The sequence below is a fragment of the Sorex fumeus genome, unplaced genomic scaffold (assembly GCF_029834395.1).
Source record: "Sorex fumeus unplaced genomic scaffold, SorFum_2.1 ptg000044l, whole genome shotgun sequence".
In the NCBI taxonomy this organism is placed as follows: domain Eukaryota; kingdom Metazoa; phylum Chordata; class Mammalia; order Eulipotyphla; family Soricidae; genus Sorex; species Sorex fumeus.
Window position 1 is genome coordinate 50,811,364 of NW_026606101.1, and position 26,507 is coordinate 50,837,870.

Here is a 26,507-nt window from a genome sequence, read left to right on the forward strand (position 1 = left end):
CGCCCCAAGTTGGGTATAATATGGCTATTGTTTCAGAACTCCTGGGAAAGATGGGGGATGAGTATTCGAGTCAGCATTTGGACCCAAAAATATTCTTGCAGTATTTATTTTGGGTGGACATAAGGGCTGAATGAAAGAGCTTTAAGGCTCTTTCTGATAACCTTATAAAAAGATTTGCAGATGTGGAAGCTATTCAGATGCTTGTCAGGTGTCTTCTGAGATGCTGTCCTGGGGCTAGGAGTTCTGGGCCTGTGAATTTACTTACGATTCCATCCCTCAGAGGGAGGAATCATGGTCTCAGCTTAACTAAGCTGTGTCCCCCTCCAGAATCTAGCTGGGGGACCGTTACAGGAGGCATGGCTCAAGCTGGGGGAGGCTGAGAGAATACTTCATTGCAGAAGTCAAGTTTTGTTTCCTGAACAGTTACGTTTTATAAAGAAGCATGCCTTCTTTCCTTTTCATTCTCTTGTATTGGGGGGTGAGGGGAGTGGGGCTGTATTCCTGGTCTGTGCTCATGGGTTGCTCCCAGCAGCATTTGAGACCACTCAGTACCTGGACCTCCTGTGTGCCAAGCATGTGCTCAGAACGTAGAGCATCCTTCCTCGCCCGCCAGGTCTCTATTAGTTTATTGTTTGGGGGCCTAATTCCAGCTCAGGGCGAGAGGGGATTGTGGTGCTGGGGTTAGACCGGGGGTTCCAGCTCTTTGAGCCCTCTCCCAGTCCTGTATTTCATTATTTCATTGGGCATAATAACATACTTTATATAAAATAAGCAATGTGGGGCTAGCTTGTAGAGAAATTTAATAGATAATAAAGTTTAATAATTATTTGAGCACTTCCTGGAGGAATCAGAGATGATTCAGGAAAAATCCTTGTCCTTAAATAATGTAACCTTGTAGAGATATGAATTATTTGCTTTTGGCTTATAGTGTCTTGACACATGAAAATAGTCTTCTTAACTAGTTTAAGCGTTTGCTTTATAATTTTGGTTAAGTGCTTTAAGCATTTTATAACTTGGTTTGCACTGTCAATTTGCCAGTAGAACATTTCTTTATGGATAATATAAATGCAAATTTCAGCCACATTCTAAATTAATAATTTTTATTATTAACATTTTAAAGCTACTTTAATAAGTTGGTATCTTGGAAAATAGCAGGAATTACAATTCTTACTCAATACTGCAATACTGTACTATTGTACATATGATACAATAAATGAAACTACTCATCACAGGTAAAACAAATGAAATTTGGATTTTCAGGGAGATAGAAATTTCTTATCGCTGTTTTTGACTTATTGGCGAAATCTAATATGCTTCCTTTTAGATCTGATTTTTATTTAAAAAAATTCTTTACGTTTACAATGCGTGAAAATTGAGTTAATGCTCAATAAACATATGTCAAGGTGGCTATAACTTGTTCACGTTACTCTTTTGATTATATATTACCCCCCTGGTCTTTGACGCTGAGCCTCTACCAAGTGTACCTATGCACGCCTTCCATTTCTGCCACTTCACATGACTCATCACTGTCTTTAGATCAGAACCAAGCCTTGCGGCTGTGTTTGGGGAGCACAAGTGTCGGAGGTCAGTATGGTGCCATCTCCGCCCTCAGCATCAACAATGACTGCTCGAGACTTCTCTGTGGCTTTGCCAAAGGACAGGTAAACATGTCCTTAATCTTATCCATAAGGCAGCATTAAACTCAATGAAAAAAACTAGTATCCGTACCTTAGTATCCCGAAGACCAGAATGTGTGTTATAAAGTGACATTCAAGAGTTCACCCTGGATTGCTTAGTTAGACTTTTATTCACTTGTTCTAATGTCACTCGTTGAAACAGCGTTTGTAGTTGTTAATATCCATATGTGGATGCATATAAGCAAAATGACTTTACTTCTTTATTGCAGTTTAGTTAATTGTGGCAGCTTTTTGAAATGGGCAGTTTTCTGCTCTCTATGTTCTTATTACTATGTTTCTCGAAAACTATTTTGGTATTTCCTTCCATGTTGGAAACTGGCAATAAGTTATGTTTTTTTTTCTCATTTTCTGCCTTAGACATCCCTCCTTGGTTTGGCAGTCGGCCTTGCCTATTATTTTCACCACTGCTCAAGAGATGGGCTCATTATAGAAATTTCTTTTCCCTCTCAGTATAAGAACATTTAAAAATCTGAAGGGAAAAGTAGGATGAGGGATCAGTGTTGTGGGAATAAACGCCCTAAGCTTTCATGGATCTGTACCCATATTTATGTTTTAAATTTATAGTTCTTTGCCTCCAATGTTTATAGAGCAGGAATAGATTATTTCCCTCAGGAGGCAGGATATTCATGTCCAAGAAATTAAAAAAAAAAGAGCCATAAATGTGTTTTTAAAGCATTTAGTTGTCTTATAGATCACGATGTGGGATTTGGCCAGCGGAAAGCTTCTAAGATCAATAACAGATGCTCATCCTCCAGGAACTGCAATTCTGCATATTAAGGTAGTATCTTTGCTTTCTTTCTTGATCAACTTTTATTAGTGTGCCTTTGTAGCCATTTTTTTTTGTAAAAAGTGAATTTCCTTATAAACAGAATCCTTGACAGTGAGCTGTCTTTTATTCAATTAGTCCAACAGGATTTCTTTTTCCCCCTTTAAAGCCAGAGATGGGTTAGCATGGAAACGTGTCACCTGTGCACTGTATTGAATTCTAATGGATAGAGCATGAAAAGAATAAGTTGATGGGATCAGAAATAAGAGCTTGCCAGCAGAAACAGATTGCCCCGTGGAAAACTCAGGTGGAGCTTACAGAAGGTCTTTGCTTTGTACTATAAGGTTTGGTTGCTGAGACGGTAGTATGCTCTCTACCACGCTTTGTAGGGGGCTACCCGAGAATCAAAGCACCATTTGTGAAGGAATCAGGCTTTGGATTATGACTAGGAATGAATCTGTTTATTTTCTTTCAGACCTCTAAAGGAAAAACATTAATATTCCAGTCTTGATTTTCTTCTTTTAGGCCTCAACACACACACACACACACACACACACACACACACACACACACACACAACCAACTCCAGTAACAGATTTTATTTATAAGTACAATGTGAACCTTGTTGGTTTTTTGGGTTTTTTTTTGTATGCTTTTAAGCCCATTTTCGGAAGCATAAAAGGTAAAGGATTATAAGTAGGGTAGTCTAAAATCAAATCTTCTAGATTTTAATCATGTACACATTTGGTTGCTTAGCTATGCAGAACTCTGGTATCCATACATATGCTTTTTAAAAGTCTGTAAGCATCTGGAGTTTATATGTCTGCATATAGTTAGTTACAAAAAAGTCTTTTGTGACAAAGTAGCATTGAAGCATTTAGTAACAATGAAAGCAACCACGACAAGTAAAAGTAGAATTATTCCTTTTTCTGAATATCATGGAAGTTTATTTTGACCTCTTTTCAGATGACATGTTATACCTTCTAATATGTTATAGTTGCTGCATTTCTATCTTATCTCCTTTAATAGATCGAGATCTTTGAAACCAGAATCTGTTTCTCATTTATTTCTGTGTTTTATCCATAGTAGCTGTTCAATAAATATTTGGTTGATGGAATACATCGTTAATGGTATTTTTTAAAGTTAAGGCCAATTGCAGACCACCCCCCCTCTCCACCCCCAAATCTTTGGAAGTAAAAAAAAAAGAAGCAATAGGAGCTAAAGACAGCTGGAGAAGGAAAAGAATAATGCTGAGGTCAAAAGAGTTTGTGGTAGTTGCCATTTGTGGTCTAGGAATGGTGGTGCCTGACATAGAGGAAGAGGTGGCAAGACACACACACACACACACGCACACACACACACACACATACATACACAGATATACACGTTTGCAATTGAACCCTGCTAAAGTCTTGGATTGACAGCCACTTGTGCTTTTGTACCCTTGCCATTCTTCTTTGAACCTAGCCTAACATTTCATAAATAACATGTGTTTGCATCTTCTTTTTTATTGGGGTGGGGGGCTGCTGTTGTGGGTTAGGTAACAAGGTTAGAACCGTGTTAACTTTATAATTTTGATGCACAAACTGCTGCACTTCACCTCTACCTTAGTGCCCAATCCTCTTCCCTTCCGCCCTTCTGTGGCTTCTCATCCACGTCTTGCCCCCTCCCACCTGCCACCCCCATGCTAGATATTGTCAGTTTTGTGATTCCCAAGGTCAAGGGTTTGTTACCACCTCCTAATTTCCATCTCTGCTTCCCCTTGCTTTTCTCTGTACCACAGATGAGTGGGATCATCGGTGTTCTATTCTATTCGAAGTCCTGTCCCTCTTACTTACTTTGCTTAACTTGATGCCTCAGTTCCCTCCCAAGTTGTAGTGAACTGTAAGATTGGATTTTATTTTTCTTATAGCTGCATAGTATTCTATTGTATAAATGTACCACACTTTTTTATTCATTCATTTGTTGTTGGACATTTGGGCTATTAGTTATATCCTGGCTATTCTACTAAGCACTGTGGTGGACGTAGATGTGCATGTATTATTATTATTATTATTATTATTATTATTATTATTATTCAGTTATTTGCTTTTGTGTTTTGGGGGCGAGGGGAGATAGATATCAGGAAGTAGACTCACTGTGTCATATGAAAGCTCAGTTCTTACTTTTTATGGTAATACTCCATACGGTCTTCCACTGAATTTGCATCTTTAATATATTTATTTTAATTATAAATTGCCTAAATGCACTACTCTGTGAGTATTTTAGTATGCCATGGTATACTCACAGAAAGTAGAAAATGAATATAAGTATGAGTTATTGTTCCTACACTCCATAGAACCATCTCCTATACACCCCTTGGGTATGTGCCTCCTGTTTGACCACTGTTCAGTTTGGCTTTTTCTGTTTTTGTGGTGGCGCTCGGGGCTTATACCAGGCAGTGCGTGGTAGTGGTGGGGGGTGGGGAGGGCTGTGGTGGTACCTGGGGCCATATGGTACAGGGGATTGAATTCATGTCTGATATAGGCAACACATGTGCTGTACCACTTGGACCAGAATCCTAGCCCCTCAGCTCAACTCAGAAGATAAAAATGGAGTTTTATAGGGAGGGCAGTGAGACTCTCAATTTGTGCTCAGGGGCTGCTGCCAGTATTTCTCAGCCCGGTGGTGTGGGCCTGCAGCGTATACCCCGTGTGGGCCTGCGGTGCTGGGGCAACCAGCCACACTCGGTCCTCGAAGTGCTGGATGGGGATCCAATCCAGGGCCTCTGCCTGCAGTACCTGTGCCCGGGCAGGCTGAGTAGCTTCCTCAGCCCTAGGGTAGGGCTCCTTTACTTTGCTGGTATGGGGGGTGAGGTGGCCTCAGCGTCAGAGGGGCCTCCTGCAGAGGGGCCTGATCTGCCTTTGATTGGAGCCCGAAGGGGTGGGTACCATTGGGGCGGGGGTGGGAGGAGGGTGTTCATCAGCCTCTAGGGTAAAGGCGACTTGGCATTATAAATGACACAAATGATTCAATTTGTACCACACATCATTCACATTTACCACGTCTCGTAAGACCTTTGGGCCCCCAGTCCCTGTGAACATTATTATCTGAGCTTTACAGAGCTTTACAGGGTAGGTACCAGTAACTGAAGCATGTACTCTTGCCAAAAGAGACCAAGGAGGCAGCACATTTTAGGAAGAGTACATAAAAAAAAAAGTAAACTCTTTTGAAATATAGTGAATTGACTTCAATTATCTGAAAATATAGCCAGGCAGGTTTATTTCCCAAAGATATCAAATGTCTTTCACTGTGTCTTTATTCTTGAAAATGAGACCATTCCAGAACATATTCAGAGTATCCGATTCAGCTTAGTAGCGAGTTTGGAAAAGTAAGTATAAGAACTTGAGAACTCCAGGACTTTTTATAAATTATGGTCTTTTTTTTCACTCTTCCTGCGTGAGGGATGGTTTTCCTTTTGTAAAGCCTCAGGTTTTCAAGACAGCGAGCCATATTATTCTGTGTTTACAGTGATGAGCCAAATCTAGTGGGAGTGATTTAAAAGTGCTATTAAATGTGTTTGTTTTAGATTTTAATTTTTTTTCTCCATCTTGTTTCAGATTTAAAACAAAAACAAAACAACTGTTCCTCCCTCCCCTTAGGAACGTCCATTCATTTAAGAAGCTACAAAACAATTAATTCCTTCTCTGTTTAGTTTACAGATGACCCAACCCTTGCCATTTGCAATGACAGTGGAGGATCTGTCTTTGAATTGACGTTTAAGTAAGAGACTCATGTCTGTCTGTTGACACATGAAATGACTTGCTCTGGTTGAATGAATTGCAGTTGAACATGAAGTCTGGGAAGGCTGTGTGATTCAAATAGGTTATCGCGCTGCATTACAATTACCCAAGGAGACTTATAAAACGAGACACTTCTGTGCTGGGGGGGTGAGGGGGCTAGCCACCATCCCCCCATGCTCTCTCAGCTGAATCCTGTCTCAGTGGTCTGAGCTGAGATTCTCGACTCATTTCTGGAAGTGTCAGGCTGGGGGACCACCACTCAGGGGTTTCCCTTTATTCTAGCCTAGGTGGAAGCTGAGTAGTTGTTGTAAGGACCGACTGTAGAAAACTTTTCATGGCCTCGGAGCTTTCTTTTTTCATGATTTAAGTAAGAGCACAGGTTGACTAGATCCAAAGAGCATTTCTATAACCAAGAGTTTTGCCCCAAAATAAAGAAAAAGCAAAAATTCACAGTGGTATGTTTTATAAGTTCTTCAAAGTTCAGGTCTCTACTTCTTGTATTCTCTTCACAATGCTAAGCCAGGGTTACTGCTCAGAAAATACTGTTCATTTATTTGACTCTTGTTTATTGAGCCTGTCCTAGTGGAAGCCTTGTGAAGTTAGAGTGTATATTCTAGAGGCTTTGAGCAATAAAACAGTGGTAAGGTGCTTGCCTTGCACGTGGCCCCACCAGGGTTTGATCCTGAGCACTGCCAGGAATGATCCCTGAGTATAGAGCCAGGAGTCAGCCCTGTGCACTGTGGGTGTGGCCCAGAAACAAAACAAAAGCCAAAGAGAGTGAGGTAGGGAGGTCGACAGCACACTAATACCTGCATGAAATGACCTTTGATATGAGTGTCATGGGGAGATTAAGACAACCAACATGCACTCAAGGGGAATGTAGGAAGGCCCTTCTCAGAAGGTGACATTTGCACAGAGACCCAAATATTACGCTGGTTGATCAGTGGCAAAGAGCAGAAAGATGGACCCTCGGTCGAGGGGTGTTTGAACAAAAGACTTGGAGGTGGGCATGAAGTTGGCACACGGGAGGAAGAAGGAGGCTGTGGCCAGAGTGCTGCTCTGTCAGGCACAGCAGTGGCGGGACAAAATCAGAGAAGGACTAAGACCAGGTAGGACCCGTACAATTTGGTAAGGAGTTTGGATTCTGTTTCCTGTACAGCGTTAAACAGGGGAAAGTTCTTAGGAAAATAGTGATTATCCTGACCTACCCCATAAAAAGAATATGCTGAGTGGTGTGTGGGCTATTGGGGGGCTGGGGGAAAGGGCGGGCAAGAGTGGAAGTTAAGAGGCTGTTTGTAGTCATTGAATCTTTTGATCATGGCGCCTTGGGCCGTGGCCAACTCATTGCTGATTCTTTGGATCACGCTTCCAGGAGAGTGATGGGGGTGAGAACATGTGAATCCCGATGTCTGTTCAGTGGTTCCAAGGGCGAGGTGTGCTGCATTGAGCCGCTCCATTCTAAGCCTGAGCTGAAAGACCATCCCATCACACAGTTCTCCTTACTGGCCATGGCTTCCCTAACCAAGGTAGGTATACATAGAAGCCACGACTCACAACTTCTAGAGACATTGAAGACCCAGACTTTGAAAACCACGGAGTAACTGTTTGGAATTTCTCTCCTCAAGATCCTGGTAATTGGATTGAAACCGTCCTTGAAAGTGTGGATGACTTTCCCCTATGGAAGGGTGAGTAAGCCTGCCAGGAGACTGGGCAAAGTGACTTCAGAGTGTTGAGTTCTGTGAGAGGGCCAGAGATCTAGGTCAGATGATACCAGTGCTACAGAGATCTGCCCTAGGGGATGAGCATATCATGGGGATTGGGCTCTTTTTATTTCTTATTCTTTTTCAGAGAGTTGATTGTAGGTGAAGAGGGTGTTGATGGGATGGAACATCATGGTTCAGGTTTAGCCTCGGGGGCAGCCACTGTGCTGAGGAAGGTCACATTTCTGTTCCCCTGCCATTCTACCTTGTACATCCCTGGGCCCGGGGAAGCACCTCTGCCTGTCTAGCTGGCAGAGCTCAGCTGCATTACAGTCAGGTCAGTGGCATTGACCAATCAAGGTTGGGTAGGGGTATGTGGTTGCATCTTTTTGCATGCTTCTTGTTGGTATTTCCCCCAACATTTTCAAAGAAAAAATGAAAAGAATCTCGTCTTGAACGTCTATATATTAACCACCTAACCTTCACTGTTCACATTTGGCCTTAGTATATTAATCTCTTCCTGTCCACATATCGAACTGTGGTTTTTTTACAACGTATTGCCCAAGACGTTGCAGGCATTCTTCTTCCTATGCCTGCCACACTTCCCCTTTGCTGCTGTCATCCTGGCTGTGGTGTGCCAGGGTAACACACTTGCTTGCCCTGGGTCCTCCTGATTGTGGGGTGCTGAGGGTTGTGTGCTCCGCTGTGTGCTGCAGTGCAGGGGCTCAAACTCAGCACTTCGTGCTTGCAAGTCAGGGTCCCAAACACAGAGCCCACTGTCAGCATTAGCACATCCTTAGCTAGAGTTCACTCATTCTAGTTCCCCCCCCTTCAGTGTAAAATCGATGTAACCATGAAGTGTATACATCATAACTGTCTATATTCTAAACTTTGACAAGTGGATGTATTTTTTTTTTTCTTTTTGGGTCACACCCGGCGATGCTCAGGGGTTACTCCTGGCTCACGCACTCAGGAATTACCCCTGGCGGTGCTCAGGGGACCATATGGGATGCAGGGAATCGAACCCAGGTCGGCCGCGTGCAAAGCAAACGCCCTGCCCTCTGTGCTATCACTCCAGCTCCAAGTGGATGTGATTTTGTAACCCAAACTTCATTGAGGTGTTGAACATCAGAAAGGTTTTACTGATGCTTCTTGGTCAGTACCTGCCTTGATGGAGTCTGAATGAGAAGTTGGGGAAGAATCACTGGTCCGCTGCAGTTTTTCACTAGAGTGTTTGCTTGGGTCTGTTCCCCATCACAACTTGTTCTTGCCCTTCTCATTTAGATGGATCCTTCCAGCGTTCCCCTGCTCGCCTGGCATTTTGTGGCCGTGAATAATTATGTAAACCCCATGCTTGCCTTCTGCAGAGGAGACGTTGTCCACTTCCTGTTGGTAGGTGCTGTCGCCTGATCGCTTTTGAAGTCTTTTATCCTGGCCCATTGTTTTCTGGAGTGAGCAGAGCAGCCCATGGGTATGGGGAGAGCCTGGGGGCAGTGGTGCGTGGGTGGTAGAAGCTTCGGGTGCTATTGGGGGGTACTTTCTGGGGGTTCATTTGCTTTACCAAGGTAGATTTCCAGGGGTTGCTGAGTGGTTTTTATTTTCCCCCTGAAAAGTGGGCAGTACGCCAGAGAAGTTTGGCAACCTTTCATTATGCTTAGTGAAATAAGCCAGACGGAGAAAGACAAACACCGTGTGATCTCATTCATGTGTTGTATGTAGAGAAAACAAGCAAACAGATGAACTAAATAAAATAGTAAACGTTTGGATTATGAGACCAGGGAGTGTTTACCAGAGGGAAGAGAGAAGGCCGAAGTCTCGTGGGCCGGGGAAGGGTCGTAAATCTGGGCAAGGGGGATGGCTGTGTTGATTTCCAGTAATGCACACTTGAAACCTACACGCTGGTGCAGTGCAGCTAAAAGAGATAAAAGAGATAAAAGGATTTATGCCAGGTCCTGTTACCTTGGCACTATTAAGAGCAGAGTTTGATTTGGCAAGTATGCCAAGTTTGATGTTTTTATATTTGAAATAACACTGTAGCTTAAAATTTTTTGTTTTTGCTTTCTGTGTTTTTAAATCCTAAGATTTGTTTTCCCCACTCTGATTCTGTAAGTGCTCTGTCAAAGAAACGTGCTAGATGGTGCTCAGGCAAGAGATCGACCTGACTCCTATTTAAGGCTTCAGTGGTTAACATGGAAAAGAGTGACTGCCCCTTGGCCCCTCGCCTCTTCTTGGACAGGGTTTACTTCTCAGTTCCATCACCTTTGACTCACAAGTAATTATAGCTTAGGAGTGTGTATGAGCATATGAGTGTCTCATTCACTGCGTACAGCGTGGGTGTTTCTCAGAGGGCAAGTACCCTTGAGCACCTGCTGTGTTCTCTACGCGGTGGCTGACACAGGGAAGCAGTGGCAGCAATTATAAACCTTTAATTTCTTTCATGTCGCGTCATACCACGTTTGCAAGGCAAACCCTGGCAGCTCTTTGCCACTAGGGAAAGCAGTCGAAGACCTGCACCCAATGTGATGGGAGTTGCCAGTTGTAGGTTCAGGATTTGAAGAGGTTCACCCCTCGAGAGATAGCGAGAGACTTTATAAAGGATAAGTGGCAAATGCTGCTCCAGGGGTGGAGAGGCCTTTTGGGGAGGTTGAGGCACTCGTGCCACAGAGGGAAGCACCGGCCTGGGGCGTGCAGCAAAGGCTGTCTTGCCCAGGGTCTCTCCAGCCAGAAGTCCAAGACTTGCGTTCCGTGACGCTTCTCTCTTCGCACCTGCTCCAGCTCCCCATCCTGCTGATTCTGTCTCCAGACTCAGTGACTCCCTTGTGTTTCCCACTCTTGTTGCTTCCCTGCTCGAAAGCAGTGACATTCCTACTCATGCTCTGTCGTGGCTTCCTGCTTCTGCCCACAGAGCCCTCCTGCGCCCTGTCCCCTCTGCCAGCAGAGCTCTGTGCCCCTTTCCCCTCCTCTGAGCTCACGGCTAACTTTGCCTTCCTTCCCCTCCAAAACGTGCTGTTTCCCACTTCTTCCATTCCTGCCTTCACTCCTTTAGTGACGTTCAGTTCTCAACAATGGCTTTGTACCTTTCCCTTCCTTCCTCACTAGATTGAAGGCTCCATAAGTCTGGAAACTGCTCTCCTGCTCGGTTTCAGCCACTAGTAGGGGGCCTGTGTATAGAAGATGCTTGATTAATGTTGACGGAATGAGCCACTGGGAAATAAAATATGATGTAGATCTTACAGTGGGTGGTGTTGGGAGGTTTTCGCCCATGCCAATTTGGACTGGCTGCCTGTTCATTTTTTAAAAGCTGATGTGTTTTTGGAACACATTCATGTCTGGCTTTGTGTTTTTGAATTATTATTTATTATTTAGGCCTCACACTGTAGCGGCAGAATTAAGTAGTTGTGACAGAGATGATCTGTCTACAATATGTACGATGTGGCCTTTCACAGAACAGTTTTGCTGACTCCTGATCCAAAAGCTAGATGGGAAGGGCTGTAGTAGTAATGGGAAACCACCATAGGTTCTTAAGTAATTAAAGGTGTGGTTAAAGTGATATTTTGGGGAAAATCAGTGTGAAAGTAGCAGAAAAAATATTGGAGGCAGGAAGGTTTCTGTGGTTTGTTTTTTATTTGTTTTAGGGCCACACCCAGCAGTGCTCAGGGGTTACTCCTGGCTCTGTGCTCAGGAATCACTCCTGGTGAGCTCAAAAAGCCATATGGAATGCCAGGGATTGAACCTGGGTCAGCTGCATGCAAGGCAAGCACCCTACCCACTGTTCTGTTGCTCGATCCCAAGGTAATGGGAGGTTTTGCTCTAAAGGAAGTGTGAAGTTGTCTGTATAAGTTCAAAAAATTAGTTTGAAGTTTGGACCACACCTGGTAGTGCTTAGGGGCTATTCCTGGCTCTGTGCTCAGGAGTCATTCAGGGGACCAGGAAGTGCAGGGGTCAAATCCAGGCCTCCTGCATGTAAAGCATGTGCTCTAGCCCACGGAACACCCTCTCCAGTTGTAGGGATGACATTTATTATTATTATTATTTTTATTTTTAATTTTATTGAATCACCGTGAGATAGTTACAAGCTTTCATGTTTGGGTTACAATCACACAATGATCAAACACCCATCCCTCCACCAGTGCACATTCCCCACCACGAATATCCTCGGTATACCCCCCTTTCCCACCCTCCCCCTGCCTCCAATGCAACATGATTCCCCATAATCTCTCTCTACTTCTGGGCATTATGGTTTGCAATACAGACCCTGAGAGGTTATCATGTTTGGTCCTTTATCTACTTTCTGTACATATCTCCCATCCCGAGCGATTCCTCCAGCCATCTTTTTCTCAGTGATCCCTTCTCTATTCCAGCTGCCTTCTCCCCTTTGCTCATGAGACAGTCTTCCAGCTATGGAGCAATCTTCCTGTCCCATGTATCTACTGTCCTTAGGTGTCAGCCTCATATTATGTTGTTTTATACTCCACAAATGAGTGCAGTCCTTCTATGTCTGTCCCTCTCTTTCTGACTCATTTCACTTAGCATGATACTCTCCATGTTTAAGGGATGACATTTTGAACTGGGCCTGAGTGACTTGGTCAAACTGATCATTCCATTTCTGTCTTCGCATTTTAGAGCTATGAACTAGTAGTGGAGAGTTTCCTTGAGTAGAAATCCATCTGAGGAGGGTTGGTGTGTTGTGTTGGAAGTACAGGTGGGACTCTGAAGTTTTGTGTTGGGGAATGTCCTCTGGGGCGTGGCTGTTCGAGACCAGAGTACAGTGGGATTTCCAGGGCAAGGAAGGATTTTGGGGATGTGAAAGTGAGTACACTCCTATCCTGGGCATCACTCACACCAGGGAAAAGGAGCAAGGAAGAACACAGTGAAGGAGGTTTCCTGGACGTGCTCCTGTAGGGGTCAGAGAAGAAGTGACACAGCTCGGAATCACACAGAGAACAAGAAAAACGCTTTCCAGACAAGATCAATCTGGGTAGTACCAAACACCCTGAAGAGTAAGGCACAGAGAGTCTGAACAGGGCGTTTGAGAGGTCAGGGGTATTTCAGAGGACTGATTATCAGTGGAGTAGAGGGAAAGCTAGGCCATAGAACCCATTCAAAAAACCGGTGTCTAAGGAAGCAAGAACACAGTTCTGTGGTGGCGAGAGGAAAGAGAATTGCTCACTGTAGCAACTAAAGGGAGGAACAGGATTCTCCCCTGGAAAGAGAGAAGTCGGAAACATGTTTGCTAGCAAAGGGTCAAGAGTCCTCAAGGAACAGAACAGCTAAGCGGTGACAGAGGGTCTCGGCTGTAGAGTGCTCACAGGGGAAGTGATTCTTCTCAGGTGAGGACTCTAGAAAATCCTAGGACAGCTTAAGAACAACAGGCGAAATTGCCATTGCTTTTTTGGTTTGTGACCTACTCATCACACGCAAGATTAGGAACCATTTAGTGCTGTCTTAACTTTCATTTTCCAGTTGAGGACACCAAGAAAGAGTAAGTGACTGACCTTGGGTCACACAGCTATTAACAGTGGAACTTACTGTCGGATGCCTGACTCTCCTGGTCCCAGTTCCCCAAGTATTTGTTGGGGAAGTGGGGGCAGGGGGTGGGGTGGGTGGTGCTGGAATGATTCTGGGGATGGTGGGAGCTGTCAGTGCAATTGACAGGCACTTCCTGTTTGCTCTTAGAGTAGGTTTCCAGGAGGTGGTTGAGTGATCCTCTTTCCTGAAAACCGGGTAGTAGGCCAAATCAGTGTCAGACCCCTTCTAAGGGAGATTACTTGGTGAAGGGAGGATGAATGCGCAGGCCCCAGTTTGAGGCCTCAGTTGTTTGTTAAGGTGTCCTGTGAGGTCAGCTCTGCATGCAGTTGGACTTAGAGGAACAGAAGCATTGGGACTTCGGGAAAGAGGCAGTTACCTAGCCCTTCCCCTCTTAAACTGTTGACGCTGCCCCCATATGGCACAATGTGCTGGAGTGTTTGTGTGTGGGGAACTTGGCACTGAAGGCTCCTAATGCACAGTGACCAAATGTTAATTCAAAATCAACCATGTAATAAATCCAAGGTGCTTCTGGCAGCTCATGCCCCGTGTTACATTTCTTGGGGGCCTGGAAGTGGGGGGAGAAACAGGGGTTACTAGTGGGAAAAGCTTAAGGGGTCCCAATCTAGAACAGTCACCCAAGGGAGTGTGCAGGAACCCAGGTGGGGCATGCCTGGTGTGAGTGTCGGGTGGCTCAGGAGATGTGGAGCTGCCTCTGTTCCTTCGTGCTAGGACATCCCAGGGCAGTGGGGGATGGAAGATTATAGCATGTATGTGGGCGTGGAGAGATCGGACAAGCATTAAGCACTTGTCCTTCATGCAGTTCTAACCCCCAGCACTATGGTCCCCCAAACCCTACCTTGACTGATTCCTGAACATAGCCAGAAGTGAGCTCTGAATACTGCCACGCCCACTCTGAACCCCCAGCGAAGGAACCCTGTGCACAGAGAGTGTATGTGTACATATGAGCAACGCTGACACTTGTGGTTTATTGGGAAATCTGGGGTTGTTTGAACTATAAGACTATTATACTGCAGAATTTTTTTTTTTTTTTTGCTTTTCGCTGGTCACATCCAGCGATTCTCAGGGGTTACTCCTGGCTCTGCACTCAGGAATTTCTCCTGGTGGTGCTTGGGGAACCATCCGGGATGCCGGGGATTGAACTCGGGTTGGCTGTATGCAAGGCAAACGCCCTACCCGCAGTGTTGTCACTCCAGCCCCATACTGCAGAACTTTTGTTTAACTTTTGTCACACTGTCTCCAATTCCAATTGAAGCTTTAACTCTAGCTAACTAGAGTCACTGATATGATCCAATTTGGATTGCTCTGAATCACATTAGTGCCTTTGCCAATACTAACAACCAGACCATGGATCAATTATACCTCGGATTTTGATATGAAGCATAGCGGGAATGGTTTCTTTTCTAAATTTGCTACACAGTAATCCTTTTATCTATCAATACTTTGGGCTTATCTGTACACACAACAGAAATGGTTTTCTAGGTGGCGTATAATTATTTTTAAAAAGTCTCTCAGCCTGAAGCGCAAATATTTAGTTTGCTGTTATTTCATCATCCAGGTTAAGAGAGATGAATCGGGAGCAATACATGTTACTAAGCAAAAGCATCTTCACCTGTACTACGACCTCATCAACTTCACTGTGAGTATTGTTTAAATTAAATATCTCTGTTTAGTTCATGAATTGTTTTGAGTTCATGCTGTATTAAAACTACCAGGACTTCTTTATAAGCCAGGATCTGTAACACAGGGATAGAAGAGAAGTCCTTAAACTGAGTAAGACTTGAGTTTTGGGGGCCAGAGTGATATTACAGTGACAGGGCACTTGTCTTGCACGTGGCCATTCCAGGTTTGATCCCCAGCAGCCCATCTGGTCTCCTGCGTCTGCCAGGGTTGATCCCTGAGCATCAGTGGGTCTATCCCAAAGAAACAAAACAAAACCACCTCCGAAATAAAGTGTGAGTTTAGTATAATACTCAGTTATTTTCTTTTAGTCTATGTCCTGAACACTGGCAGAGTCAGGAAAGTCTTCTTTTTCCTTCATTGAAAATTGTTTTCAGTCTAATCCCTGTGAATTACAGGTATCAAGTTGTTCATTATTATTTTCAGGCATGCAGTGTCTCGACATAAGTCCCTTCACCAGTGTCCCCTTCCCTCCACCAATATCCTCAGCTTTCTCATGCACCCCAGCCTGCCTCAGTGGCAGCAGGGGAAGTTCCTCTAAGGTCCTGATTACTGGAGTTCAGTGGTGTTTGGATGGATTTCTTCAGGATCATTTCCTAGCTTTGTGTGTAAACACATCTTGATGCTTCTGAGCTTGTTCTTACTGGTCCCGGAGCTTATTTATAATTTTCCTGGGATGAAAAGCTTTTCAGTTTTCTCTCTGTCATGTACCACAGTCTTGAGACTTTTTGGCTTTACAAAAGCTGTTTAAAATAACATAATATGAGACTGACACCCAAGGACAATAGAGACGGGTTCAGGAATACTATTCCATGCCTCTTGATCGGGGGAATTGGGGGGAGGCACCTGGAATAGAGAAGGGATCACAAAATCATTGATGTTTGGAGGGATCATTGGGGATGGGAGATGTGTGCTGAAAGTAGATAAGGACCACATATGACAGCCTCTCACTATCTGGATTGCACAGCAGAATGCCCAAAAGTAGAGAGAGAGTATGGGGGAAATTGTGTGCCATAGAGGCAGGGGTGGGTGTGGGATATTGGGGACATTGGTGGTGGAAAATGTGCACTGGTGGAGGGATGGGTGTTCAATCATTGTATGACTGAAACTCAAACATGAAAGCTTTGTAACTGTATCTCATAGTGATTCAATTAAAAAATAATAAAAGCATCACATAAAAAAGAAAACAAAAACAAAAATAAAATATTTTTTAAAAAGCTGTTTAGTTTTTTTGTCAAGTTTTTTTTTTTCATTAAATAGCACCCAAATTCTTAGCTAGTGTAATTATGACACTTCTGGGTTGCTTCTGGCATGTCACTCTCTGGTTCCTATTGGAATAGCCTGTGTTTGCATGAATATAAGTGACCATATATTATAAAGGAATGTCTCATTTTTTTCTAATACAAAAGCTAAAATAAGTTTTCTCTCCAAATGAGATAATACTTCATTTTTTAGGCTGAATAAAATAGATCTTTTCTTCTTATGGTTTTTTAATTTAATTGCCTCAATTTTACCTGTAGACTATGGGATAATTTTGTTTAGATTCTTCCTGCACATATGAGAAATCGTGTCTTTATCAAAACCAGAATCTTTATAGATTCATCTTAACCCAGTTTTCATCTCCCTCACTTGTTTAAGCTGTTTGAGATAGAGTAGCTTTTTAAAATCTGCATATAATTCTATTCTAGAAAGATTTTACTCCAGGAATACTAGCTGATTGCCTGACGGTATAACTTAAGTCATCATTTTCATTTGCTTTGTGGAATATCTATATAACCACTAGCTGCATTGTTTAGAAATGTTTAGTAAATGATCTTTAAAGGACTCAATCACCACAATTTCTACACTTGTAATTGTGAATCCTATCACAGCATAGTTGCTGAGCCTGAGCTCTTTCTGTCTTAACCAGGTTACTTTTGAAAACATCTATAAATTAGCACTAAGGTTTTATAAGGCAAATAATGTATCTTTCCTAAATGACAGTCTTTTAAAAATAACTAGAAGTGTACTTTATAAGAACTTCTCATAAAAGGTTTGTGCATCAAACTATTTCCTGGGAGAATTTAAAAAGAAAAAAAACCCAAAAAACAAAACCTTTATTTTGTAGTAATCACAATATGGTGCTAGAGTATATTTTTATTACATTTTATAAGAAAATAGAAATACTTCCAGTTCAGTTGTCTTTGACATCAGTTGCAACATTCTCTAATAACATAGACTAAGTCTATCAGTAAACCAACAAGCAGACCAGAAAGTTCAAGCATAGGAAAATACTTTGTGCTGGATCAGTTATTCTAGACTATTTCTTCAGAAGAGATTGAAATTTAAAAAAAAAAAATTGAGAATAAATGTCCTGTACATAATCCAAAATTTAACAAAGCAACATCCTTCAGAAGCTATTTAGTATTCTTATTAAGTTAATAATGATAATTTTAAAATGATAATGTTATCTATTGGAGAAAATTCAAAGGCATAGAGAAGTAGAAATAACAAAGAACTCTCCCATAATCCATAGGGAGGTTCTGAAGGAAAAATATATTATACATGGCATTACTTGAATGATAACAATTAACTTTGGGATATCTATGTTATGAGGTTTAATTTGTCCAATTGTTTCATTATCATCATCAAAGTTAGGATGCAAAATTTGTCACTTTGTATTCTTGGCACTTGTGAAAATATACCTCTTAAAATTATTTTCTAAAAGTCAGTGCATCCTGTACTACCTGTTGAAGTTCTTAGTGAACCATCTGTAAAGGTTCACCTATGAAGCATCTTGGTGCCATATGGTGCACCTATTGTTTTTGCTTTAATTGTGTTGTCAAGTCCTCACTGTGGATTAGCCAGTCATGAGAAGCCACGTTTTCTTGTCCTGAATGCTGGCAGAATGGGCTGACTTTGTCCCACTGTGTGCTTAAATTGCAGTGGATAAACTCACGCACACTTGTGCTCTTGGACAGCGTGGAGAAGTTACATGTGATTGATCGGCAAACTCAAGAGGAATTGGAAACTGTGGAGATCTCAGAAGTTCAGCTGGTCTATAATAGCAGTCATTTCAAGTCACTCGCCACTGGAGGAAATGTTAGCCAGGCCCTGGTAAGACTGGTTTGTTGTCTTGGCACTGCTTTGATGCACTTGGTGTGTAGAAGTAGAAGCCATGAGGTTTTGCAGTGTGTCTCTAGAAGTCGCTGAGATCAGGCTAAGGAGATAGTCCAAGGGTTAGTGCCATCTGATCCAAGTTCAGTCCCTGGCACTGCATGGACCCCCGAGCATCACTGTGCCTAGTCCTAAAGGCCCTGGAATACCGCTGTTGCCCTGGGTGCCCCCTTGCAATGTCTGGATGGTCCTGGGGGTCCCTGGCACCACAGTCCTGAGCACTCAGTGGCATCTCCCCAAGTATATAGGGAATAGTTAGGACTAGAGTAATTACTCCTCTGGTTCCCGCTAGTAAATCTGGAAAGCTAGATCAGAAGTGATGGAATGATTTTCAAGTACCGTAATCGCCTCTTAGAACAAGGCATATGGGTATTAATGGGCTCAGGAAGAGAGATAGCACAGAAGAAGAAGGTAAGGTGCTTGTCCTACAAGGGGCAGACCCCAGTTCAATCCCGAGCACCCCATATAGTCTTCTGAACACTGCCAGGGTCACACTGAGCACAGAGGCAGGAGTAATCCCTGAGCATTGCTGGGTTTGGCCACAAAGTAAAACAAAAGACTATTCTAACATCTGCTCTCCAATTGAAGATAACTATGCATAAAGAAGAAAGACACAACATAAAATGAGAAAATTTATTTAAAATGGTCTTAAAACACATAGAAATAGTGGACAAGGCCATAATATTTATACTAACTACAGATCTGTCACTGTCCTCCCGTTGTTCATCGATTTGCTCGAGCGGGCCCAGTAACGTCTCCATTGGAGACTTTGTTGTTACTGTGTTTGGCATATCGAATACATCACGGGTAGCTTGCCAGGCTCTGCCATGCGGGTGAGATACTCTCGGTAGCTTGCCGGGCTCTCCAAGAGGGGCGGAGGAATCGAACTCGGGTCAGCCATGTTGGCTGCGTGCAAGGCAAACGCCCTACCGCTGTGCTATCGCTCCACAGCGGGTAGGGCGTTCGCCTTGCACACAGCCAACTACAGATCATTTGTCCAAAAAGAGAAAGACAATGGAGATAATTAAATGATACAAATTTAGCTTCTGTGGGTAAAAACTATAGTGCTTGGGATGAGAATACATTGAATATAGTTAAAGACAGAGAAATTGTATCGGGGGGAAAAAAAAAGCTTAAAGTACTTGAAGCTATTACAATAGAATCTGTCCAGAATGAAGCCAAAAGGGAAAAAATACTTTTAAAAAATAGTTATGAGACAGCATCAAGTAGCCAAATATATGTGTATTTGAAATCTCTGAAGGAGAGGGAAGGGGGGGAGGAAGAATAATGGTTAAAAATTCCAGACTATGAACATACATATTCAGGAAGCTCGATATATAATAAAGAAATAAGGCTCAGGAGTAAAACAGAACCATATATAGATTAATCAAAATGAGTAATAAAGAGAAAAAATGTTCAGGCTGCCAGAGAGGGAAAACCACATTAAATGCAGAGGAGCAACAGAAGATTGAGAGCAGATTTTGTCAGAAATAATCTCCATCAGTCTGTGAAGAAGATATGCAAATGGTCAACAGACATATGACCAGATACTCAGTGTTATTAAACACCAGGGAAATTCAAATCAAGACTGCAGTGAAATACCCTGCATGCCCACTGGAATGGCCAGCACTAAAAAACACACAAGTGCTGTTGACGAGGGTGTGGGAAAGTCTCAGACGGTGCTGCAGGGACTGTGAATGGTGCAGCTGCTGTGGGAACACACTGGCTGTCCCTCAGAATGGTAAACGTGGAGATTCCGGGAGAAGGTCTACTCTTCGATCACCACCGAAGACAAATGGAAACGCAAAGACTTGTACTGAAAGGTTCATCGTCATCATAGCCCCAAGGTGGAAACAATCTTATTTAAAAAGAAAAGAAAAGATTATTAATGAAAAATGTTTATTGTGTTTTAGGTAATATGCTTGCAGTGGTGTTAATATTTATGGAGACATTATTTTTGTTTTGGCAGTGTGTTTTTTATATATTTTTTGGCAGTGTGTTTACAGTCTGCCAGTGGTAGGATTTCACGCAGAGAGCATTCAGCACCACTCCCTCCATCGTGTCCAGCCTCTGCTCTTTCTCTGTCCCGGTACCCCCCATCCCTATCTCCCTGCCATGGGGTTTCCTACTGAAGACTCAGTTCTTCGTGGGAACAATCTTCATGTCCACCAGCTGCTAACTGGGAAAGTGGGGCATTAGTCATAGAATTGAAAATGGTCCTTTGCAGCAAAGATAACTACTGGCCCATGCGGTAGCATGGATGAGCCGTAGGAGTACGATTAAGGAAAGAAGCTGTATGGAAAAAAACCAGTGTTTAATCCTTACCCCCACTCTTTTTCTTTCTTAAATTCCTCTCCTTCTTTCTTCATTGTTGCTGCAGTTACTCGGGCCCACGGCTTCAGCGTGCAAAGTCTGCCCTCGCCCCTGAGCCATCATCTCTCCACACCTGCGTGACTCTGTTTACATGCAGTGTACACAAAGGGCAAGACTGTAGTGACCTAGTTTAGTGGGTCCAGAATTACATCTGGGCCTTAGGTGGACGTAGGTATAGGGGAACTTTGTGAAGGGAATGGAAATGTACTACAACTAGATTGGGTTTGTGGTTAAATAACTGCGAATTTACTAGAAAATATTGAGTTATGCACTTAGTGCATCTTACTGTGTGAAATATATCTCAGTACTATTATTTAACAAAAGCAACTGACTTTTAAAAAGTACAAAGTGCATTTTGCAGTGTTTGTGAAATACAGAAATAATATGTATGACCAAAATAATACATAGCAGCAGGGAGAAAGGAATGGAAAGATGTAAGTGTTTTACAGTATACATAAAATCGTCTGTTATTAAGTGTAAACAGATAAGTTACATATTGTAAAACCAAAACAGTCACTGAAAAGGAAGTATAACTATTAGGTCTATAATAGTGACAAAGTGGAACATTAAAAAGCTAGTAAATTTTACAAAGCATTCAAAAAATAGTACAAGCAGAAAAGGAGTAATAAGTTAATAAAATAAATTCATTAATTTATTAAAATTTAATGTATTAAATGAATTGTTTTGATAACTTAGATTAATAATATTAATAAGTAGTTATTAATTATAAATACTTTTGGGTATTACTGATGTGTGAGTAATTAATATTGACAATAATTGCTTATCTAAATTAATACAGTAATCTAAATCTGAATGAAAACAGTCTAAACATTTCAATTAAAAGCCAGTGATTGCCAGATAGGATTTAAAACAAAGCAAGACCCAGTTACAAAGACATAGATAAATTAAAAGCATAAAGCTAGAAAGACATAACATGCAAACTTCAGTCATTAGAATAGTTGTATTAATGTCAAACTAAATATATTTCAAAGTAGGGAATAGAAAAATCATCAAAACAACGTGGCTACCTAAAACACTGTGTAGATTCAGTGAAGAACCCATCAAAATTCTCAGGGCATTTTCCAGGGGCATGAAACAAATACTGTTAAAATTTGTAGGGAGAGGAGGGGACAGCTCAAAGGGCTGAGTCTAGGCTCTTCAGGAGGGAGGCCTGGGTTTGAGCCTCACCACCTCGGAGTCTCTTGAGTCCCAAGCCCAGAGTAGCCAGATGTGGCCCAGAAATGGAAAAAAAGAAATCCTTTTTATGAAGTAATAAAATTCCGAAATAGGGTATTATTGAGGAAAAAGACAAAGAAGAGGATGGGAAGCTTTGCATTCCTTAACTTTAAATTCTGTTGTTTTAATAAAACCGTGGTACTGGATTGAAGGCAGATCTTCACTGATGGAAAAGAATTCGAGAACCCAGAGAGAAATGCTCAGATTTATGGACATTCTGCCTGTGACAGAAACATTAGGTGCATGAAATAGGGCAAGGAAGAGTCTTAACAAAAAAAAGTAAAGGCCCTCCCGTTGATCGTCGATTTGCTCGAGCAGGCCCAGTAACGTCTCCATTGGAGACTTTGTTGTTACTGTGTCTGGCATATCGAATACTCTCGGTAGCTTGCCGGGCTCTCCGAGAGGGGCAGAGGAATCGAACTCGGGTCGGCCATGTTGGCCGCTTGTAAGGCGAACGCCCTACCCGCTGTGCTAAATGGTTCTAGTAAAATATGCATCATGCAAAATATGAATGTCACTCATAATTTGAATTATGCACTTAGTGAAACTTAGTATATTGTATATAAACTTTAATTCAGAATTAGAAGTTAATTCAGAATGCATCTCAGATCTAGATATTATACCCACATCCATAAGATACATTGAGGAAAACATAGGTACCATGTTACCTCTGAAGAAGTATTTTTTAATGATTCAGTACCACTGGACAAGAAAGCAGAAGCAAAAATAAATGGACTGCATCAAAAGAAAAGGTTTCTGCACTGCAAGAAATGGTGTCTAAAATAAAAAGACATATAACTCATGGAAAAAAAATACTCACCATTTGCTAATATGACAAAATACGATAAACGACAAAACTAACGACAAAAAAAATCAATAACACAATCAGATGGAGGCAGAGATGAACAGATATTTTCCCCAGAGATGCCTCCATGTGGTGAGTAGGCATATGAAAAGTGCTCAGCATCTCTGATTATTAGGGAAATGCAGATCAAAATGACAATTCCTCACACCAGTGAAAAGGGGCTACTTTAGAAAGTCTGGAAAGAGCCAGTGCTGGCCACATTGTGGAACTCAAATACTGTTGATGGGACTGTGGTCAGGTTTAGACTCAGTGGAAAACAGAATAGAGAGCTCAAAAAATTAGAATTTTATTTTCTTTTTGGGTCACACCTGGCGATGCACAGGGGTTACTCCTGGCTCTGCACTCAGGAGTTACTCCTGGCGGTGCTCAGGGGACCATATGGGATGCTGGGAATCGAACCCGGGTTGGCCGTGTGCAAGGCAAATGCCCTACCCGCTGTGCTATCTCTCCAACCCTGAGAGCTCAAAAAATTAGAAACTGTGGGCTGGAGCAATAGTATAGCAGGTGGGGTGTTTGCTTTGCACACAGCTGACCTGAATTCGATTCCCAGCATCCCATATGGTGCCCTAAGAACTGCTAGGAGTAATTCCTGAGTGCAGAGCCAGGAGTAACCCCTGAGCCTCTCTGGGTGTGACCCAAAAAGCAAAAAAAAATAGAAACTATAGCTTCTGCTTGACCCATTGATTTCTACTTCCTGGCATCAACCCCCAATACACAAAAACTTTAATTTGAAAGAGCGTTTGCACACTTATGGTCACTGCAGCCCTATAATACAATAGTAAAGATCTGGAACTCTCAAGATTTCCTCATGAGTTGCCTAACAACTCATGAGGAAATGAAAAATACTTTGAAGTAGAGAAGCAGCGGAATCCTACTCAAGCTATAGGAAAAGACGAGATCTTGCAGGTTGTTGCAACTTGAATGGAACTAGCCGGTGTGTATCAAGCAAAGTTAATCAGAGGGAAAAGAACCAATGTTGAATGAAGAAAAAAGAAAATGATGGTTTTAAAGTATTTAACCTCAGTAAATGGAGTATGAAGAACCTATGACACGGGGAGTAGACGATAGACAAGGAAACCACGCTGAGACTTGGCCTGCAGAACTGTCTGCTAGTGGCGGGGGGAGGTGAGAAGGGACCGAGAGACAGTGGTGGAGAGATGTTGGCACTGGAAGTGGGTGTGGTGCCGTGACACCGTTTGCCTAAAACAGTAATGCTCCTGTAGATCACAGTAATAATAATAATAATAATAATAATAATAATAATAATAATGGAGTGTCTAAGTGTCTCTGCCATGTGTTATTTAGCTTTGTAATGGCTCGACGTACACATTTTTGCATTTACCACAGTGCAAAAGCAATGTGCGTTCAAAAGAAACATGTCGTGTTTGGAATTCTGGTCTTTTTCTTTCAAGCTGTTGATACACAGGATGATCTTCTCATTGGATCCTGGACAGCCCCCGTGTCCATATAGTCGCAAGGGAAAACAGCTGATACTCCAGAGTGGACAGTAGTAAGCAAATTATAGGAGATGTCCAATGTTTTATGTTAGATGACTTGCCCAGCTGTAGGCTAGCTAAGAATATTTAAGATGGGTCAGGCTAATCCTTGAGGTATATTAAATGCATTTTTGACTCCTAATATTTATGGTGGGTTTATTGGGATATAATGTCACTGTAATTCACCTAACTGTGTACACCAGAGAAATTAAATGGCTTCCTACAAAGAAATCCCACTCCTTTCGTTAGTGAAGATTCTATTTAAGGAAAGATTAAAAAGCAGTAGCAATTCTACAGAAATTTTGAGAAGAATAAAAGAAACACATAACCTTTAACGATTCAGATAACTCAAGGCTTGAGAGATAATACAGGGGTTAAGGCACTTGCCTGGAATCCTGCAGACCCTGATTTAACTTTCTGGCACCATACATGGTCCCCTGAGTACCATCAGGGGTCACTCCTGAGCACAGAACCCCAAGCACAGCAGACAGAGGCCCAGTACTCCCCCCACCCCCCTTCCCCACCCCCAAATTTGGATAACATGTGCTGGAGCGATAGCACAGTGTGTAGGGCATTTGCCTTGTGTGCAGCCGGCCCGGCCGAGGCAGGTTCGATTCCTCCGCCCCTCTCGGAGAGCCCAGCAAGCTACCAACAGTATCTCACCTGCACGGCAAAGCCTGGCAAGCTACCCGTGAAGTATTCAATATGCCAAACACAGTAACAACAAGTCTCACGATGGAGACGTTACTGGGCCCGCTCGAGCAAATCGATGAACAACGGGAGGACTGAACCGACCAATTAGTTTATACAACTCTTTGTTTTAGGGGCAGCATTTCACACCTCTTTGAAGTGTTATGTTACCCACCTCTGAACCAGCACCAGAGTACTAGTAACCTTCCACCACTATTCATTGAGCGTCCTATTGCAGGTAATGCTTCAGAAAGGCCACTGATCATGAAACCAGACAAGGACATTATAATAAACAATAGTAGAGACCTATTTTCTGTTAGTATAGAAGAAAGAATCCTCAAAATGTTAGCAAAGAGAAACCAGCAGTGGATACAAAAAGCAGTCAGGATCCAGGGGTGTTTTCCAAAGCAAGCAAGATCTGTTTACCGCGAGAAAACAGTATGGTTGCTTTCACCTTGTTGATTGACTGTAAAAGGAAAACTAATACTATCTGAAAAGATACAGAAAAGCATTGGCAGCATTCACATCATATTCCACAGCAAAAGCTTAGCAAGCTGGAGATTGAAAAGGATTACCATGCCTTCAGTCTGCCAATCAAAATGATGAAACCAACATCATGGTTGACATAGCCCTGTCAAAAACAAAGCAAATCCCTCTTCTGTTCGTCTCCTCTAGAGAAAATGTTGAAGGCACAAGGACATGTTGAAAAATTCCATATTGCTGCAGTTAGCCAAGATCCAGAGAGTGAGAATGAGTGTGCGAGCTTCTTCAATAAACAAAGTTCCAGAAACATAAAGAACTGTGCGCTGGGGAGGTCGCTCAGTGGTAGCGTACTTGCCTTGCATACGGCCTTGGGTTTGATTCCTGGCACTGCAGAAGGGAAGGACCAGGTTGGGGGTGGGAGGGGGAGACATCAACAAAAGGAGAAAGGACTGAGGGAGAACACTGAGGGCTGAGTCACGCTCAGTGGCCTGGGTTCAGGCCCCTGGCAATGCAGGTACATGATTCCCTGAGCACCACCGGAAGCACCTCTGGGTTCAGAGAGAAGATTAGCCTCTGAACACCACTGGATGTGGCCCCCCCAACAAAAGAAGACTGAGGAAGATCGAGACCGACTGAGACATGAGAGGTGGTTAGGAGACGTCAGCCAGAACCAATATGCGCCTGCAAATTCAGACAAATGAAATGTAGGAGAAACAAAACCACAAAATCGCAACATTTGTCATTTGAGACCAGTTGAAATCCAAACACTAATTGGATATTTGATACTGAGGAAGGATTCCTAATTTTTCAAAGTATGTGAATGAATGACCGTGACGATGGCTGGGAGGGCTGGTCCCCATGTGGGGGCCTCTCCCGAGTACCACATGTTTGCCCAAGCACTGAGGGGGGTGTCTCCCCGTCCCCACCCCCCGGCATGAAAGCCTATTTATAAAGTGGCGGTTCTGTTAAAAGTGACTGACTTATTCTGCATATGCTGAATTGCGTGTTTGGAGAGGGTCCAGTTTGGGCCACACCA

At 42.7% G+C, this 26,507-nt stretch overlaps 1 protein-coding gene across 2 annotated transcripts in view; it reads left to right on the forward strand.

Moving 5' to 3' along the window:
* VPS8 (VPS8 subunit of CORVET complex) overlaps positions 1-26,507 on the forward strand; it is a 257,750-nt gene that overhangs the window by 38,153 nt on the left and 193,090 nt on the right. For both annotated transcript variants that reach the window (XM_056121586.1, XM_056121585.1), the window contains exons 8-15: positions 1,537-1,661; positions 2,389-2,475; positions 6,158-6,225; positions 7,618-7,771; positions 7,871-7,930; positions 9,230-9,337; positions 15,051-15,131; positions 18,098-18,268. In XM_056121586.1, coding sequence (XP_055977561.1) covers positions 1,537-1,661; positions 2,389-2,475; positions 6,158-6,225; positions 7,618-7,771; positions 7,871-7,930; positions 9,230-9,337; positions 15,051-15,131; positions 18,098-18,268 — 854 coding nt within the window. The remainder of the gene's footprint in view (positions 1-1,536; positions 1,662-2,388; positions 2,476-6,157; positions 6,226-7,617; positions 7,772-7,870; positions 7,931-9,229; positions 9,338-15,050; positions 15,132-18,097; positions 18,269-26,507) is intronic.